Consider the following 15343-nt stretch of genomic DNA (forward strand, 5'->3'; position numbering starts at 1 on the left):
TCAGCTGGGAGCGCATAAGACCCTTAATGGGAAGGTCATGAGTTCAAGCCTGCAGTGGGCAGTAGTGTCCTCCCTACTCTAGTCGTGAGGTCTGTAGTGACAGGTTGGACTCGATGACCTTTGAGGTCCCTTCCAACCTTAGGAATACTGAATACTGGAAGGGAACTCAAGAGATCACCTACTCCAACCTCGCTACCAAGGGCTGAGATGCCTCTCAGCTAGACTCAGCTGCTCAGGGCTTCATCCAATCTGGCCTTGAACACCCGCAAAGAGGAGGCATCCACAACCTCTAGCTCCTGCTTACTTATGTTGTTACCTGAAACACTTAAAATCCTCCTAGGTCCAGCAGGAGGAAATGAAAGAGAGTATTTCAAGCTGCACCGGGGGAGGCTCAGGCTGGATGCCAGGAAGTACTTCTTACAGAGATGGTTCTCAAACACTGGAATGGTCTACTCAGGGCAGCACTGGAGTGGCCATCCCTGGAGGCGTTCAAGCCATGTGTGGACCTGGTGCCTGGGGACGTGGTTTAGGATTGATCCCAAACTGGGTCCAAGGCTGGACTGGATGATTTTTGAGGTCTCTTCCATTCAGATGCTTTCTGTGATTCTGTGATTTATCTTTAGAATGCAGTGGCCCAGCTTTGTTTTCAGAAGCTACATCTACAGGATTGCCACACAAGTAACAACGAATCTCAACAACTGGCACCAGCGTGGCAAGCCTGAATCCGCGCACGCGGAGAGCAAAACCTCAGAGAGCCACTGCATCCATTCTGTTTTCCATGAGGCTCCATTCTATTTTAATAGACACATACCCCTGAAGATCCTCCTGGGCATTTTAAAAGGCTGCAATTTCAACTCTTGAGGTTTTGCAAGCTGTGTTTTGTGTGGTGTATGATATCATAAACATCCTGAGCGCAATTACGACAACTGTGAAGGTTAATTACAGCCGCAATTTTGCGGGCTCTATTTTCCCCTCTCGGCAGCCCAATCGCTTTCAAGAACTTTTCGGCACCCCTGGTTCGGATTTGAGCTTTTTTTTCTTTTTATTATTATTATTATTATTATCATCATCATCATTATTATCATTATTATTACAAATGTATATTATTTCATTAAAAAAATTCACACTGAAGCAAAGTCAATCCCATTTCGTTACAACCGAGAATACAAAAAGAAATGCAACAAACTCAGGAGTTCAGGGTTGTGTTTTCGTTGTGTTTTTGTTTTTGTTTTTAACAGTCATTTCGAGAGTGACATCAGGGACAACTTAAAAGCAGTAAACTCTCAACTCCAGGATGAGGAACGAGTTGTTTTGCTTGGCGGTTTCGCCGGCCCCGCGGCACGGCGAAGTTGCGCGGTGGCACGAGGAGCGCGCACAGTAACTTCTAATGAAAACGGGAAATTATCGGGGGGGGGGAGGAGGAGGAAAAAAAGACCCAAACAACAACAACAAAAAACCCCCAAAGAGAGAAACACCCTCCCCCCCCCCCCAAAATAAAAATAACCTGGATAGAGACAGGCACACTTCCACAAATAGTAAACATGGGAAAAAAATACAACTAGAACCATTTGAAAAGTTCCTACCTTACATATATAAAAAGTTCTTTAAATTGCTGTTAAAAAGGACACCTTTCTGTCCAGGTTTTGTGTCATACTTCTTCTTCTTTTTTTTTTTTTCTTCTTTTTTTTTTTTAGTGTCTACACCAGACAGATTTTTAAAAAAATTAAATAGTATTAATTTACTACTAAATATTTAGGAGATAACAGTGCATTAAGGACTTCTTTTTTTCTCTCTCTCTCTCTCTCTTTTCCATACAGCGACACACGTCGCTCCTGCCCGGCGACGGCTGTAGAAGATTAAGTATGGCCTTATGTACAATGCATTTATTTAACCCTAAAACAAGTCTTTGCTGGATGGTGTCAAAAGTACCATTCCTGAAGATTATGGAGGGCAACTAAGTTGACTAGGTTTATAAAGTATCATACACGTTGGAACACTTCTAGCTTCCTGCCACCCCTCCCCAGGTACAGTGTCGCGGATCAGTGCAGGACTCGCAGCTTGCCTGCTACTCTTCCTTCATTGTGCAGTTTGTGCTACGGAAGCTTCGCCAGTGTGGCCCAGGCTGCTCACCCCGTTCATTTCCCATAATGTCTTGTTTCCTTTGAGCCACGATGGGAAAAGCTGTACCTGCTCTCCCACCAGCTGACCAGGATGGAGAAGACAGCTCTGCTGGTGTCACCTGCCTCTCTTTGTATCCGTGTGGAACGTTTGGATGAGGGTGTTGAACGTTGTGGGCAGAGACAGAGCTACAAGAACTAATAAAACTGCACAGGTAAGAAATCAGATAAAATTGACATGGTCCTGGCTTCCCATGACACACTGCATGATTTGGTTTTACCTCTCAGGATGACCCCAGGACAGCAAGGTTTCTTTCCTCTACAACTGCCACCCATGCCAGCAGTGCACATCAAGCTCCCGGGAAGGGGTGAGATACTTCACCACCAGAAGGAACTGCAAGAGTGTGCACAGCCCACATTTCACAGCAGATGCTTTTATTTGCTCTCCTCCCAGTTGAGAGTTCGAAGGCAGCAGAGGAAAAACAGCTCAGCTTGGTATGTGCACACACAAGGAGAGCCAGGGAGGAGCGGTGTGTGGTCACCCATCAAACCTAACCAGCGCCAGTTGAGCTTAGAGAGAGGGCATGGCAGTCGCTCTAGAAGCTGGAAGCTCACTCAATTAAAGCACCTTACATTGCTGAGCAGTTTCACACTACACACAGATTAACCTACACCACGGGTTTTGCCTTTTGGCACACAAGAGCCCACTTTGATTCAGCATCTCCCTGTCACCTCCTGCTGCTGTGTGGATTCTGATGATCAGCTGCAAGTGACAGTAGGAAGAAGAAATGTTAGACAAATAGAATGGAAAAGACAAAAGGAATTTGAGAGAGCAGGAGGGGACAAAAAAAATTACTCTGCCAAAGGTTAATTTCCAGAAATGTGACATTCAAGTCACAAAAACATCAAATAAATGTTACCTTGTGGCACTGGCCCAACATCCATTAGCCCTGCCAGCATCAGTAAGAGGTGAGACATTCCACTTACAGAAGGAATGCAACCCCAGACTCACTGAACTAAAGGAATGAGGACTATCTGTTCTTTCACACATTTTGAAGGTTACACACTGAAAGCATCCTTTGGGAGATTATTTTTCCCCAGAGATAATTTTTTTTTCCTTCAAATTATTTCATTTTCACCCTTTCCTTAGCTAGTTGATGGCACAAGCAGCTTTTAGTTGCTTTCCCGGAGAAGCTGGGTGTTGTCAAAACCACACCAGGGTAGACACAGCCAAAGCAAGCCAACTGCTCACTAAAGGTATGAAAACAGCATGTGTTTGAGCTGGAAGGGGCACTAAGGGTGACTGGGGGCTCAAATCCAGTAGAAACATGTATATGTCTAGCTGTGATGAAAAGTATTCTCTCCAGAGCAAACAGGTTGACTCCTCTGCTAGGTCTGAGCACCCTAGCCCTGAGCACACACCCTTTGGTATGGACACAGGCCAGAAGAGAACACGGGGTGGTACAAAGGCCTGGAACGTGAAGCATTTGCATACCAACTCTTCACCTCTTTTCTGGACACCACCTGTAGAAGCTCACTGATGTTCCATTGTTAGCAGCTTTCTTAAATGCATGTTTCCAGGTTGTCTGCAACAAGAGCCTGCCTGATTTCTGAAGGCTGAAGGAAAGATGAAGCTGTCCCAAATTACACGTTGTGTCTCTCCAAATAACTGTGCTTGCAGAAGTTGGACAATAATCCTCTGATTATCCCTTCTGAACTCTTGCTTATTTACTGGGGATTTTCTGCCAGCTACCCATCCACTTAGAGTCCTCAGGGACATGTTTGCTCCAGGGAAAAAGAAACATTTCAGTGCAATCAGGAGCATCTGGTGAAACTAATCTGGGTTAATCACAGCAATGTGAGGGACACAGAAAATGCATCATCAGAACATGGTGGGGGGAAAGGAACAGTTTTCAACATGCTTTGCAAATCGCACAGTAATTCCTCTTCGTTATGAACCCTAACAGAAAATGATTTTGTTTTCACAAGTCTTAGTGTTTCTGTCACCTTGTCACCTTTCTATTTAGAAAACTGACTCAGGAATGTGAAAGAAAGCTAAAGGTACAGAACTCTCACACACACCAATCAGCTGCTTAACACAAAAAAAAGCAGAGCCCATTGTCCACATTCCTACTGAGACTCAAGGGCAGTAAATACATTTTCCTGACTATTTTGGTGTCCAGCCTGGGAAGACATTCCATTCTTCTGCTCCAACAGATCCTGAAAGCATCTCCTTTTTGTTTTGTTGGTTTTAATGTGACTGTCCTGGTTTCATTTCAAATAATGCTTCATGTGAAACTACTCAGAGCAGGATCACTGTGACTTCCAGAACTCCACGTGAACGAGTGAAGAAACATCAGCAATCTTCTGTCCGGCGTTCGGTCCGGTAGCATGAAGCACATTTGTTGCTGCAGAGACTTTGAGTGGGTGGTTGGTTTGTTTCTTTTTTTCCCCTCTCTTTCTCTTTTCCTCTTTTTTTTTTTTGTATTTTTTTAATTTTATTTATTTCTTAAAGGTTTTGTTTTTGTTTGTTTGTTTGTTTTTTTCCTTTGCATTTTTTAAGACCTCGCCTGAAAACTAGACTAATAAAAACAGAATAGTAAAATACTCTGGAACAGTAAAATCTTGCTGTTCTTGACATCCATGAGCAAAACAGTAATATCCTGTGAAAATAACATAGTGCTTTAAAAAGGTGCAATATACCTGTATAGCTAAACTGGTTTGCCTAGTATAAAACTAACTATATACAAGCTCGAAAGCCTGGGAGTTCCAAGATCTGAAAACTTTAAAATCCCATCAAAGAGACTCGAAAAGACAGATTTATGGCAATCACTACAGCATAAGGAAGGTGCACCAGGAATCCTTCAAAATTCCAAAGGTTAAAGAAGTTAAGTGCTGGGTTCAGATCAGAAGGGTTCATTAGAGTAACCACAATGGAACACATGCAAGGGCAGGGCGGAAGGAAAACTTCACGAGAATCTCCTTTATGGCAACCCAGGGGCAGGGGGTGGGCGGAGGGAAGTCTTCAGTGAGTGAAGTTTTCCTTTTGTCATCATGAATTTTAATTCTGCATCACAGTTTGTTATTTTTGGTTCTTCTCATCGTTATGAACTTCATATTGCTGGAGTCTTCTGGCTTTTAGTCCATTCCTTTCTGAGTGCAGCCCGCTAGCCCGCTCAGTACCTGTGAGACTGATGAGATTGGTGGTACTGGGAGCTCTGCTGAGACGACGTGGAATAGCCCATTGTACTCTGGGACTGAGAAGATCCCTGAATGTTGCTTTGGTAACTCAGGCGAGAGCTGGAGTGCTGCAGGAAAAGAGAGCAGGATCAGGGGAATGAAAACCTGCCTGTTCAGGAAACTTTTAACCTCTCTGAAACTCATTCAGATGGGACTCTTGGAGAAGCTGACTAAACAGTGTTACTGTTTTAAGGTCCCATAAACCAAGCAATCAATCTGATCTGCAATCAGCCTTGACCCAGCACACAGCACACACAATGTCACTGGCAGACACCTAGGAATACAGCATGTCCACACCCATTTCTGCAGGAAAAACACAGGAGAGAGAGCAGACTCCACTTCAAAATGCAGCTGTTTCTTCAATGTATGTCTATGTGATGAATGTTGGGACGCTACAGGAACTCATTCTGGATGAAAAGCATCAGCTTGCCATGCTAAGCAGAACACCCAAGGTCACATAAGGAATGCTCAGTAAAACCCAGCAAGGAATTTGCACTGTCACTTGTGGAAGCAACAGAGATTGAGGTTGGTGAACTACCACCACCACCACTAACAACAAACGTCAATAGAGACTTTAGATCACAAACTAAATGAAACTCAAAGTAAAGGGAATCCTCTTCCTGCTTCTGGGCACAATACAACAGAGCAAAATTAATGCCATAAGACTACAGGAATGCATTAACTTGCCCATGCTTATTTTTGTTTCACAGAAGAGAATTTAACAGTCAGACTTGGACAAATTGCAGACATTCTTTTCTGGAACAGAAGACAGTCAGCTAGAACTTGAGGGCAGATAGCCAAATCCAAATGTAAAAATGGATAATCAGACCATACAGTTTTGGGAGTGATGTAAAGGAAACACATGCAGATCATCATTTTGATGCCTGTGCTGTTACAGTTGAGAAGGATGGGTGAAACAAAACATTAATTCTTAACTATCTGAGCAAAAAAAAATCATCAATATTTAGCCTGCTAGCAACTTGTAAGGGAGAAGTTTGCCAAACAATTCAGGGAGCTGTATAAGGATTCTGTAGTGGATATCATCAAATGCATCACACTAGCCCTCAAAATACAGACCAAAACAGGGCAGCCATAAATACTGGGCAGTCAGACAGCTGCAGGGACCTCAAGCCTGGCTGGAACTTCTCAAAAAAGAAACTTATCTGTCTTTACCTTTAAAATAACCTCAATGCCTTCATCTTCATTTGTAATGAAAAGAGTAAAACGGAAATGAGAGAATAACGTCTGGCACTGAGACACCAATTGTCTGAGAAGAAGGGCAGCTGGGTTATTCAAAAGCCACTTCTTTTGAGCTTAAAGCAGCCTGAAAAGATCATTCTCTCTTCATTCTCCAGGTGATTCTGCTCTAGCAGAGGGGGTGGACTAGATGATCTTCAAAGGTCTCTTCCAACCCCCTACCATTCTATGATTCTGTGTGATTCTCCAAGGTGTTCTGCTTTCAACTCATTGCTGTCCCAGGAAACACAAACTCACAAGCACTGAAGGATCTGGCAAGTTCAGTGATTTCCATAATGAGTGCAAGTCATATTGTCAGTGGAAAACAGAATTCCAGCAAGCACACACAAGTATGCAAACCTCAACAACAAGGCAGTGATATTGCTTTTACTTATGAATACGGGAAAACATGAAATCTCTTCCATGTTGGTCACATTAGAAGCAAAGCCTGTCTTTGTGCCCTGCTTCTGCATGAATCATATTGACAAACCAAAGCATTCTTATGCTAAAATGCATTTTTCTTCAAGTTTAGAAGCAGGCTTGGAAAGGCACTAGAGCAAACTACAGACCCACTCCATACATGTGAGGATATGAGGTAAAACGAAGCAGGAATCAAAGGAGAGAGAGCCTGGTTTCAGTTTTGCCTCCGCTTCTTGGGATCTTCTCAGATCTGCTTCTCACACAGGATTAAATATTGCCAAAAAGCTGAGTATCCTGAACTTGATCTAAAGCAGCACTTATGTGCACAGAATAGTTTCACTAGCTCCACTAAGATTACTCTCAAACATAAAGTTCAGTACACATTTAAGTGCTCTCCTGGAGTGGACTGGTTCTCAACACTTTACAAGGTGCAGCAGAGATGACTCATGCTGCTGTTCTATTGAAAACTCCTAACCACAGAACAAAAAATCTTTCTACTTTAAACCTTTAAACCCACATTTTAATCCAACACATCACAGCACACTCGCTCAGGTTACCTGAAAGATTTATTAAAGGTGGTGAAGCAGGTGGGGGAGGAACAACAACATTTTGCCCTGTGGTAGTTTTAGGCTGTGCCTTGAAAAATTTCCACAGATCTTGGGCAGAAAGCAATAGAATGCAAATAAATCACCATTGGGTGTAATAAGGAAAATGATGATAAGCCCAAAGTTAGTTTGTATAAGTTAACTTTCTCTCTTCTCAGCTTCCTTGCTCTGGCAGATACTAACTTGCTGGTGGCCAGCAGGTCAAGGGAGGTGATCCTCCCCCTCTACGCAGCTCTGCTGAGACCCCACCTGGAGTACTGCCTCCAGTTCCGGAGCCCCTATTACAAGAGGGATGTGGAGGTGCTGGAAGGTGTCCAGAGAAGGGCCAGGAGGATGAGCAGAGGGCTGGAGCACCTCTCCTATGAGGACAGACTGAAGGAGTTGGGGCTGTTCAGTCTGCAGAAGAGAAGGCTCCCAGGTGACCTAATTGTGGCCTTCCAGTATCTGAAGGGGGCTACAGGAAGGCTGGGGAGGGACTTCTCAGGATCTCAAGTAGTGATAGGACTAGGGGGAATGGAATGAAGCTGGAGGTGGGGACATTCAGGTTGGATGTGAGGAGGAAGTTCTTCCCCATGAGAGTGGTGAAGCCCTGGAATGGGTTGTCCAGGGAGGTGTTTGGGGCCCCATCCCTGGAGGTGTTTAAGCCCAGGCTGGATGAGGCTCTGGCCAGCCTGATCTAGTGTGGGGTGTCCCTGCCCATGGCAGGGGGGTTGGAACTAGATGATCCTTGAGGTCCCTTCCAACCCTGACTATGATAACTTGTGCTTCTGCTGGCTTTGCTGACCTTGAATGCTGTCTTGCTGTGGTTAAGTAACTAACAGCAACTCTCTGCTCTTTCTCTTGTCCCATGGAGGGCAGGGAGCAGGGATGGGGAAGCTATTAGTAGCCCTCTGGTTTACCCAGGGGGGTTCTTGTGCTGTTTATAAATTGTAAATACATGTAAATATTGTGTGTTTTGTACATATCCACTGCATTCCATATTTTAGATTGCAGTTTTGCTTGTAAATACAGCTTCACTTGCTCTCTAACTGAGCTGGTCTGGCAATTTTATGTGTGGGAGGTGGAATTTTCAACCCACCACGTTACAGTTAATTGTTGTTCAACGTGGGGCTCGAACCCACGAGGCTGAGGTTGAGAGTCGGAGTTTGCTTGCCTAAAACTACCACACGGCCCCAGGGTGCCAGAAGCAGGAGGAGTTCCAGAGGTACCTGATAATCCGAAGGCATGACAGGCCCGCCTGAGTTAGTGCCTGAAGGCCCTATGCGTGGTTTCTTGTTGGGAGGCACCTGGTTGAGGCTGGAGTCCTGGCTGTGCTGCAGCCCCGCGCCCGTGCCCGTGCCGCCGGTGCCGGCGCCGCCGGCCGTCCCGTTGGTCTGGGCACTGTTCTGCTGCTGCGGCTGCGCCTGCTGCGCCCCGGCCTGCGCCTGCTGCTGAGGTGCTGTTTGCTGCTGATGCTGATTCTGCTGCTGTTGATTCTAGGGGTGGAAGCAACACAACACGGTCACTTGCTCTCTCCACTCGCCTCTCAGCTTGATGGAGCTGCCAACCCCAGCACCACCATGCCTGAAGAGGAGGAGGAGGAGGCAGCAGTTCGCCTGCTCTGTGGGAACACACAGCAAGGCTGTGCCTTGGGAGGAAGGAGTCCTCAGAGCACTTGTACTTGCTTTGTGCTTGTGAACAAAGCAGGCCAGACTGACACTGGAAGGACAGCCCAGTGCCTCTTCCAGCCAGCTAAGCACTCATTGAGGAGGCTAAAAGGGACAACTGATCAAGCAGTAATTAACCAATGAACTGAATCTAACCCCCTCAAAATGTTACCAGCACTCAGTGGCAGATGTGGTGAACCACAGCAAATTATTTTAAGGGATTCAATGGCCTTGGTCAGGCAGAATCAAACTCACTTTTGAAACTTTCACAGATGACACATTACATTAAGACAAAGAAGGTTGGCATCTTGAAGCCATGGTTTACTTAGTCATGAGGTGTTGGTGATAGATTGGACTTGATGATCACTGAGGTCTTTTCCAACCTTGTTGATTCTATGATCACTGCCAGAAAGTTACACAAACTGAGACTGCAGGAATGATATAATTTCTCCCAGGCTGTGAGGAAATTCCATGGCAGAACCAGGTTTCATTCCTGTTTTGCTCTCCTGTGCTTTTAAGTACCTTGTAAGGAGCGGTATCCTGGGGATACAGTCCAGCATGATACTGGATACAGGGTCAGAAAATCTTACTGAAATAGCAGAAAAGTGAAAGTTGGCCAGAGAGTAATAACTGAAGACAAAAGAAGAGGAAACAGCTGAAGGAAGAATCTGGCAAGGAAAGGAGAAGACTGGCAAAGGAAGTGAAGCCAGGTTATTAATATGACACTGGGACCTAGCAGGAAGAGAGACAAAGAGACAGTGTCACAAAAGGGAGAAAAAACTTAAGAATTGGAACATGAGAGCAAAATACATTGTACTTTTCTGGCTTCAGATGGCTACAGACTGAAAAGAGCCTTAGGGAACTGGAGGGAAGGTTATAAAACCAGCAGAGTGCAACTCTGCCCTCCACGGTTAGAGAGCTAGAAAGTCCATCCATTTGTCTGCTTTGAACACCAGGGATGGCTCCTCCACCAGAGCTCTAAAACACAGGACAGAACTGCAAAGAAAAGCAATTTTGTTCCAAATATGAGATAGAGCATCATGGAAAAACCCTACAATTATCATGGCTTGAACTAAAAAGCCTCCCCTCCAACACACTGCATGGAGTATTTCAGGATGGTCTGTCACATAAGCATCAAAGCTTCAGCAGGGCAGCCTTTAACAAAAGCTTCCCTTTATTAGTTTCTCAGAAATCATGGCAATCACTAGCCACTAGCAGAAATTTCTTGATGCCCAAATCACCAAAAGGCATTTAGTTACCATGGGTAAGTGACATAAACGATCTGCATCTAAGCCACAATGGTCTCCCAAGACACCTTCAGGTGAAATCTGCAATGATGTGCTCATTTAAGATCACAAAGAAGCCTGATGTGTTCAAAGTCTGAAGAGGCAGCCTGCATTTCCTTTCTACATTTAGCAAAACCAATAATGCACCCTCCTGCTTCTAGCCCTCAGATCCTCTCTCAGTCAGATTTGGTTTCCCAGGAGATTGAAATGTCAGCAATATTAAAAATTAATCAAGATGGCTTGTTAAAGAACAAATTTATCTTTGCAGAATGGCTTGAGCTTCAGTGACACAAACAGACACCAATAACTAAGGCAGCTTTTGTGCTAGAATTCCACAATGGGTGTTCATAGGGGTGCTGGGGTGCAAGTGAGGTGGTTGCTACTGTGAGAGCTGAAAACCAGCAACCCTGTTAAGCATAAAGAAGAACTGCAGGACCTCTGACCTCTCACCATTACAGACAAGAGTTTGTCACAGGTTCCATGTTTTGTGCTTTGGATATTAGCACAGAATTTACCTGACTAGTCTGAGCTTGCTCCTCTGTGCAGCTACTACTGCTATCACCTGGGTAGAGACTGAGATCTGGCTGAGGTCTAGCTGCACCACCATAGCACACACAACCAGTTCACACCTGCACAAAACACTGTCCTCAGATCACCCTCGTTCGTGGTGGCTCCTAAATGAAGAAACTTGTATAAGCTCTACAGGTAGCAGCATATTGCTACATGGCACCTCTTGGGCATGAATTACCAAAAGGAAATTCCAGTCCTCCCTAGAAACCAACCCAGCAGAAACTTGCCTAACAGAACCCGCATGAGAATGATCTTTTCACTCGCTGGAGCTTTGCTGACTACCCCTGTTAACCACTTTGAAGAACCAGATGCTTATGCTAAAGGTTCTTCAATCTGAGAGGCAAGTTCCAGATAAACAAACATGGACAACTCCTGTAGGTTTCCAAAGGACTATGCAGATATTTATGGTTTTAAAAACAAACCAGAAACAATAAACAAACAAATCCTTTCACTTGCAGCAACACCACCATAAAGAAACAAAATGAGGCACAGAGTCAAGGCTCAAAATATCCTTTACCTTCACATTTCTACACTGTGGGAACACAGTCAATGGGTCAATGGCTGACAGATTACCTAAATGGTCTGAAACAAGTTCAGAGTGGAGTGTGCATAAATTCCTGCCTGTCCACAACGACCTCAAAGGCCATTTCTGTAATGGCTGTTTGGAATATAAACAGGTCACTGTTTCCCCTCAACACTCCCAGGAAAAAGACAGATATTTACTTTTAAACAGGCAGAGACCTTTTAAATCACAAGGTGTGTTCCTGGTTTGGAAGCTCTGAGAGTTGAAGCAAAGCTAGTAACTAGATTACAACCAAATCAGGATCATGACTTTCATTGAATTTTTGCTTAGGTGTCTGTAGCGTCTCTTTGCTAAAACTACCTAGATCCAAGAGCCCAGGATCTTACCAGCTTCTTAGTATAGAAGAATACAAAGTATCTGTTCCAAATCTAAAATGTGCTGCCTGAAATGTACTGTGAGTGGCACACTTGCAAACTCAGCCAGTTTCTCATGCTGCACAGAAGGTCTGCAGACAGAAGATGCATGTAGTTGAGTGCCCTCTCCTAAAGACTAACAGTGCTCATGCAGTCCTTGGACAATCACAGTTTGAGGCGGTTTCCTTCACATTTTTCTATCCCTACATTACTGCTGGTGTCTCATGGTACACTGTGAAGTGAGAACAACAAGCTGTTTCCAAATACTATAGCACCATTGCCCAGCCTTCACAGCACGAGGGGACAAGCCCCAGGGTCACGCAGCACAGCCGAGCTAGGTGTACAAAGCAGGTCACGTTATGCTGCACGCACCAACATTTACTGTGCACACAAGTAAGCTCTTGCTCATGTCTGTGGAGCTATGGGAGAGAGTATTCAGAGCAGACTGTCACTACCAGAGCAGTTCATGCTCCTTATTACTCCTTTGTCTGAGAGCCCTTAAAACATCATCAGGAAACTGCATGCAGATGGATGCAATGTTCTGACGCAGCGCCAGAAGCAGGCTGCCACTATTGATTTGAGACCCTGACAGCCATCTATTTTCAAATGGCTGGATGTATGCCACTCATACAATGGAAATGCCATTCCTGTCTTGTGGTCACAATGTACTTTCATCCTGCAGTGCAGGAGGAGGTAGCAAGGTCCTCCTGGAATGACAGCAGCTGAAAGCAGGCTCCTGCTGCAGAACAACCCATCCAGCTCACGCTCCACAGGTCAGGGCGAACCATGCTGGTGATACTGCCTGAGACACCCCAAAGCCATCTGATACTTTTCACTTCTCTGGGAAGCAGTTTTATGAGAGCCTTGCCTGGAAAACACATCTTTTTATTAACTCTTCACCTTTCATACATTTTTGTATGGCAGCACCATGACTCACTCTTATGACATGCTTAACAGAAAGAAAGAAAACAAAGTGCACTTATACCTTATCCCCTTTCTCTTCAGGTTCATCTTCATTGAGGAATTCTCTTTTAGGATATGGAATCTGACAGCCAGCAAATACACTGAAACACAGTAAACAGCAAACACTCCACAAACAGCTACATATGACATACATTTGCTTAATGCTGTGTTAGAACCAAGTGAGTGTAACACAATTTCTTGTGCCTCATGAGCCCTGATGCCGTACGTGAGTAGCACTGTGCTGATTGTAATGTCAGCTCCCTGTGCTGTTGGCATGAGGCCATCATTTAGAAATCATGGCATGGCTGAGCATGCCTGAATGCCAGAACGACCACTTGTTGATCCAGATGGCAAAAAGAACAAACAGAGTGTCAGAGGTTCTACAACACCTAGTTGCAACACGCACTGCACAGAGGACCTGATCCAAAGAGTATTAATGTCTTAGGAGCCTGCCTTGGCTTACAGTGGGCTGAAACATATCTGCCAACCACAACTACAGAGCTTCTCAGGCCTTGTTTAGAGAAGGGGGGGAAAAAAAGGAAAAAAGAAGCTTTTCAGTTCAGCTGACTAATGGGATTTGGAACATTCTTTAATGTTTATGGCAGCCATAGCTCCCCATGGATTGATGATACCATAATACTAACAACAAAATGACCAATGGATCTTGACCAGAACAGAACAGGGAACAGATTTATTCTCTAAGTACTGCAATAATGTCACACAAGCTTTAATAGTGCATTCAGAATTACAACATTAGTGTGGTACTGGGTTATTGTCCATGACCACTTGATTCTGGCACCAGTAGATACAGACCCTTCAGTACCACACTAATAGTTTCTACTGAGCATTCCTGTGCTACTGCCTCCTGGGGATATAGGTAGGCATTTGTGAATTTTTCAGCTGTTGTCTCATTTCAGGGATTAGCATTTAGCAAAGAGAAGACACCCCTGAAGAGCATGGAAGAAGGAATACATACTCTGATGTAGGCAGAGGATCCTCTTGAAAGTAGGGGTCCTGCAAAGCCTGCTCTGAGGTAATTCTCTTGGTAGGGTCCATAGTAAGAAGCTTCTGGAGCTGCAAAGCAGAACATTCAAAACAACACAAAGCTTATCAAATGATCATTTTTCAATCTATGACTTATATGTCTTGGACTGTTAAATTATTTGTGGCTTGTCCACACAAGCCTAAATTGGCATTGCTTGTTCAGTGAAGATCCCCAGAACCAGAGTGCACATCCATCAAAGCACTAAGGCTGTGAAGCACTTCTCCCCTAAGAAATACAGTGTCAGGCAGTATGACTTGCTAGGGTTGAACCCCTGTGCTGTAGCAAGACTGAATTCAGCTATTACAGGTTCATAAAGCATGATTTTTACATAATGATGGTTGGTTATGGCCTGTGTGTAGCTTTTGTACTGTTCTGTGCTGCTGACACAACAGGAAAACTGTGTCAGAAGAGAGTGAACCTGACCAGAACACTCCATATGACTTTAAGGATGGAAACAATAAATCTTCATTTCTCAGCCTTTAACCTTGGTGTTCATTACAATGAGACTGAAGAACAGCAATGCATTCCATACCCAGCACCACACTGACTTCCAAGTACCTACCAAAAGAAAAACTTTGCTGTCAGGCTTGACTTTGTGTTTCTCCATGTATTTTATGAGGCTACTATTGGCATATCTGAAAAATACAGTTGAACACAGACAATTCTGAAATCCTGCAGCATTAAGAACATGGAATTGTACACCAAGTGAATATTAAAACACACAACAAACCACAAAACATTGCCCAGTCCTTAAGTGAATTGCAAAAAGAACTGCTATCAGAAAATAGATCAGGCATTTATCTAGCAGCTGCAGACAAAATGTGGTTTGCACTAACAGGACTATCAACAACTGTCCACAGAGTATTTTCATGGACAAGCCTTTGACATGGGTATATGGCAGAGAAACTCAGCTTGAAGTTTACACTCCAGTTTGCCACAGCAACTCTGCCACAGAAAGCACACAGCAGCTCCTAGCAGCACAACAGCTGAGGTGCAGTTTGGTAGAGTGGTTAATTTACCATTCTGTCTCCCACCCAACCTGGTATGTATGCCATGTGCCTTGCCTTTAATCTACAAATCCAGTGGTTATCTGTAATCATTGTCAAAAGAAAGAGGCTCCAGGCACAGATAAGCCTCATATCTTGTCTAAAACCAGCATAATGAATCTATGGCAGAGCTGGAAACAGAATCCAAATCCAATCCTCTGCCTTACAAGAGGCTGTGTTGCTCCTTACACTCTCTGATATATCAGAGCACCAGGAAGCTAAAAGAGGAAAAT

The 15343-nt window shown here is 44.4% G+C and overlaps 1 protein-coding gene across 2 annotated transcripts in view; it reads right to left on the reverse strand.

The window, feature by feature from the left end:
- Positions 1-869: 869 nt before the first annotated feature.
- CDK19 (cyclin dependent kinase 19) overlaps positions 870-15343 on the reverse strand; it is a 93320-nt gene continuing 78846 nt past the window's right edge. Inside the window, exons 9-13 of one of the 2 annotated variants that reach the window (XM_068160533.1) lie at positions 14627-14699; positions 13996-14093; positions 13042-13120; positions 8827-9093; positions 870-5425 (exon numbers count right to left, since the gene is read on the reverse strand). In XM_068160533.1, the coding sequence (XP_068016634.1) occupies positions 5294-5425; positions 8827-9093; positions 13042-13120; positions 13996-14093; positions 14627-14699 (649 nt within the window). In that variant the 3' untranslated portion in view covers positions 870-5293. The remainder of the gene's footprint in view (positions 5426-8826; positions 9094-13041; positions 13121-13995; positions 14094-14626; positions 14700-15343) is intronic. The other variant, XR_010990029.1, reaches the window with a different exon arrangement.

The sequence above is a fragment of the Melanerpes formicivorus genome, unplaced genomic scaffold (genome assembly GCF_026170545.1).
Source record: "Melanerpes formicivorus ecotype bairdi unplaced genomic scaffold, bMelFor1.0.p_v2 SCAF_50, whole genome shotgun sequence".
Classification (NCBI taxonomy): domain Eukaryota; kingdom Metazoa; phylum Chordata; class Aves; order Piciformes; family Picidae; genus Melanerpes; species Melanerpes formicivorus.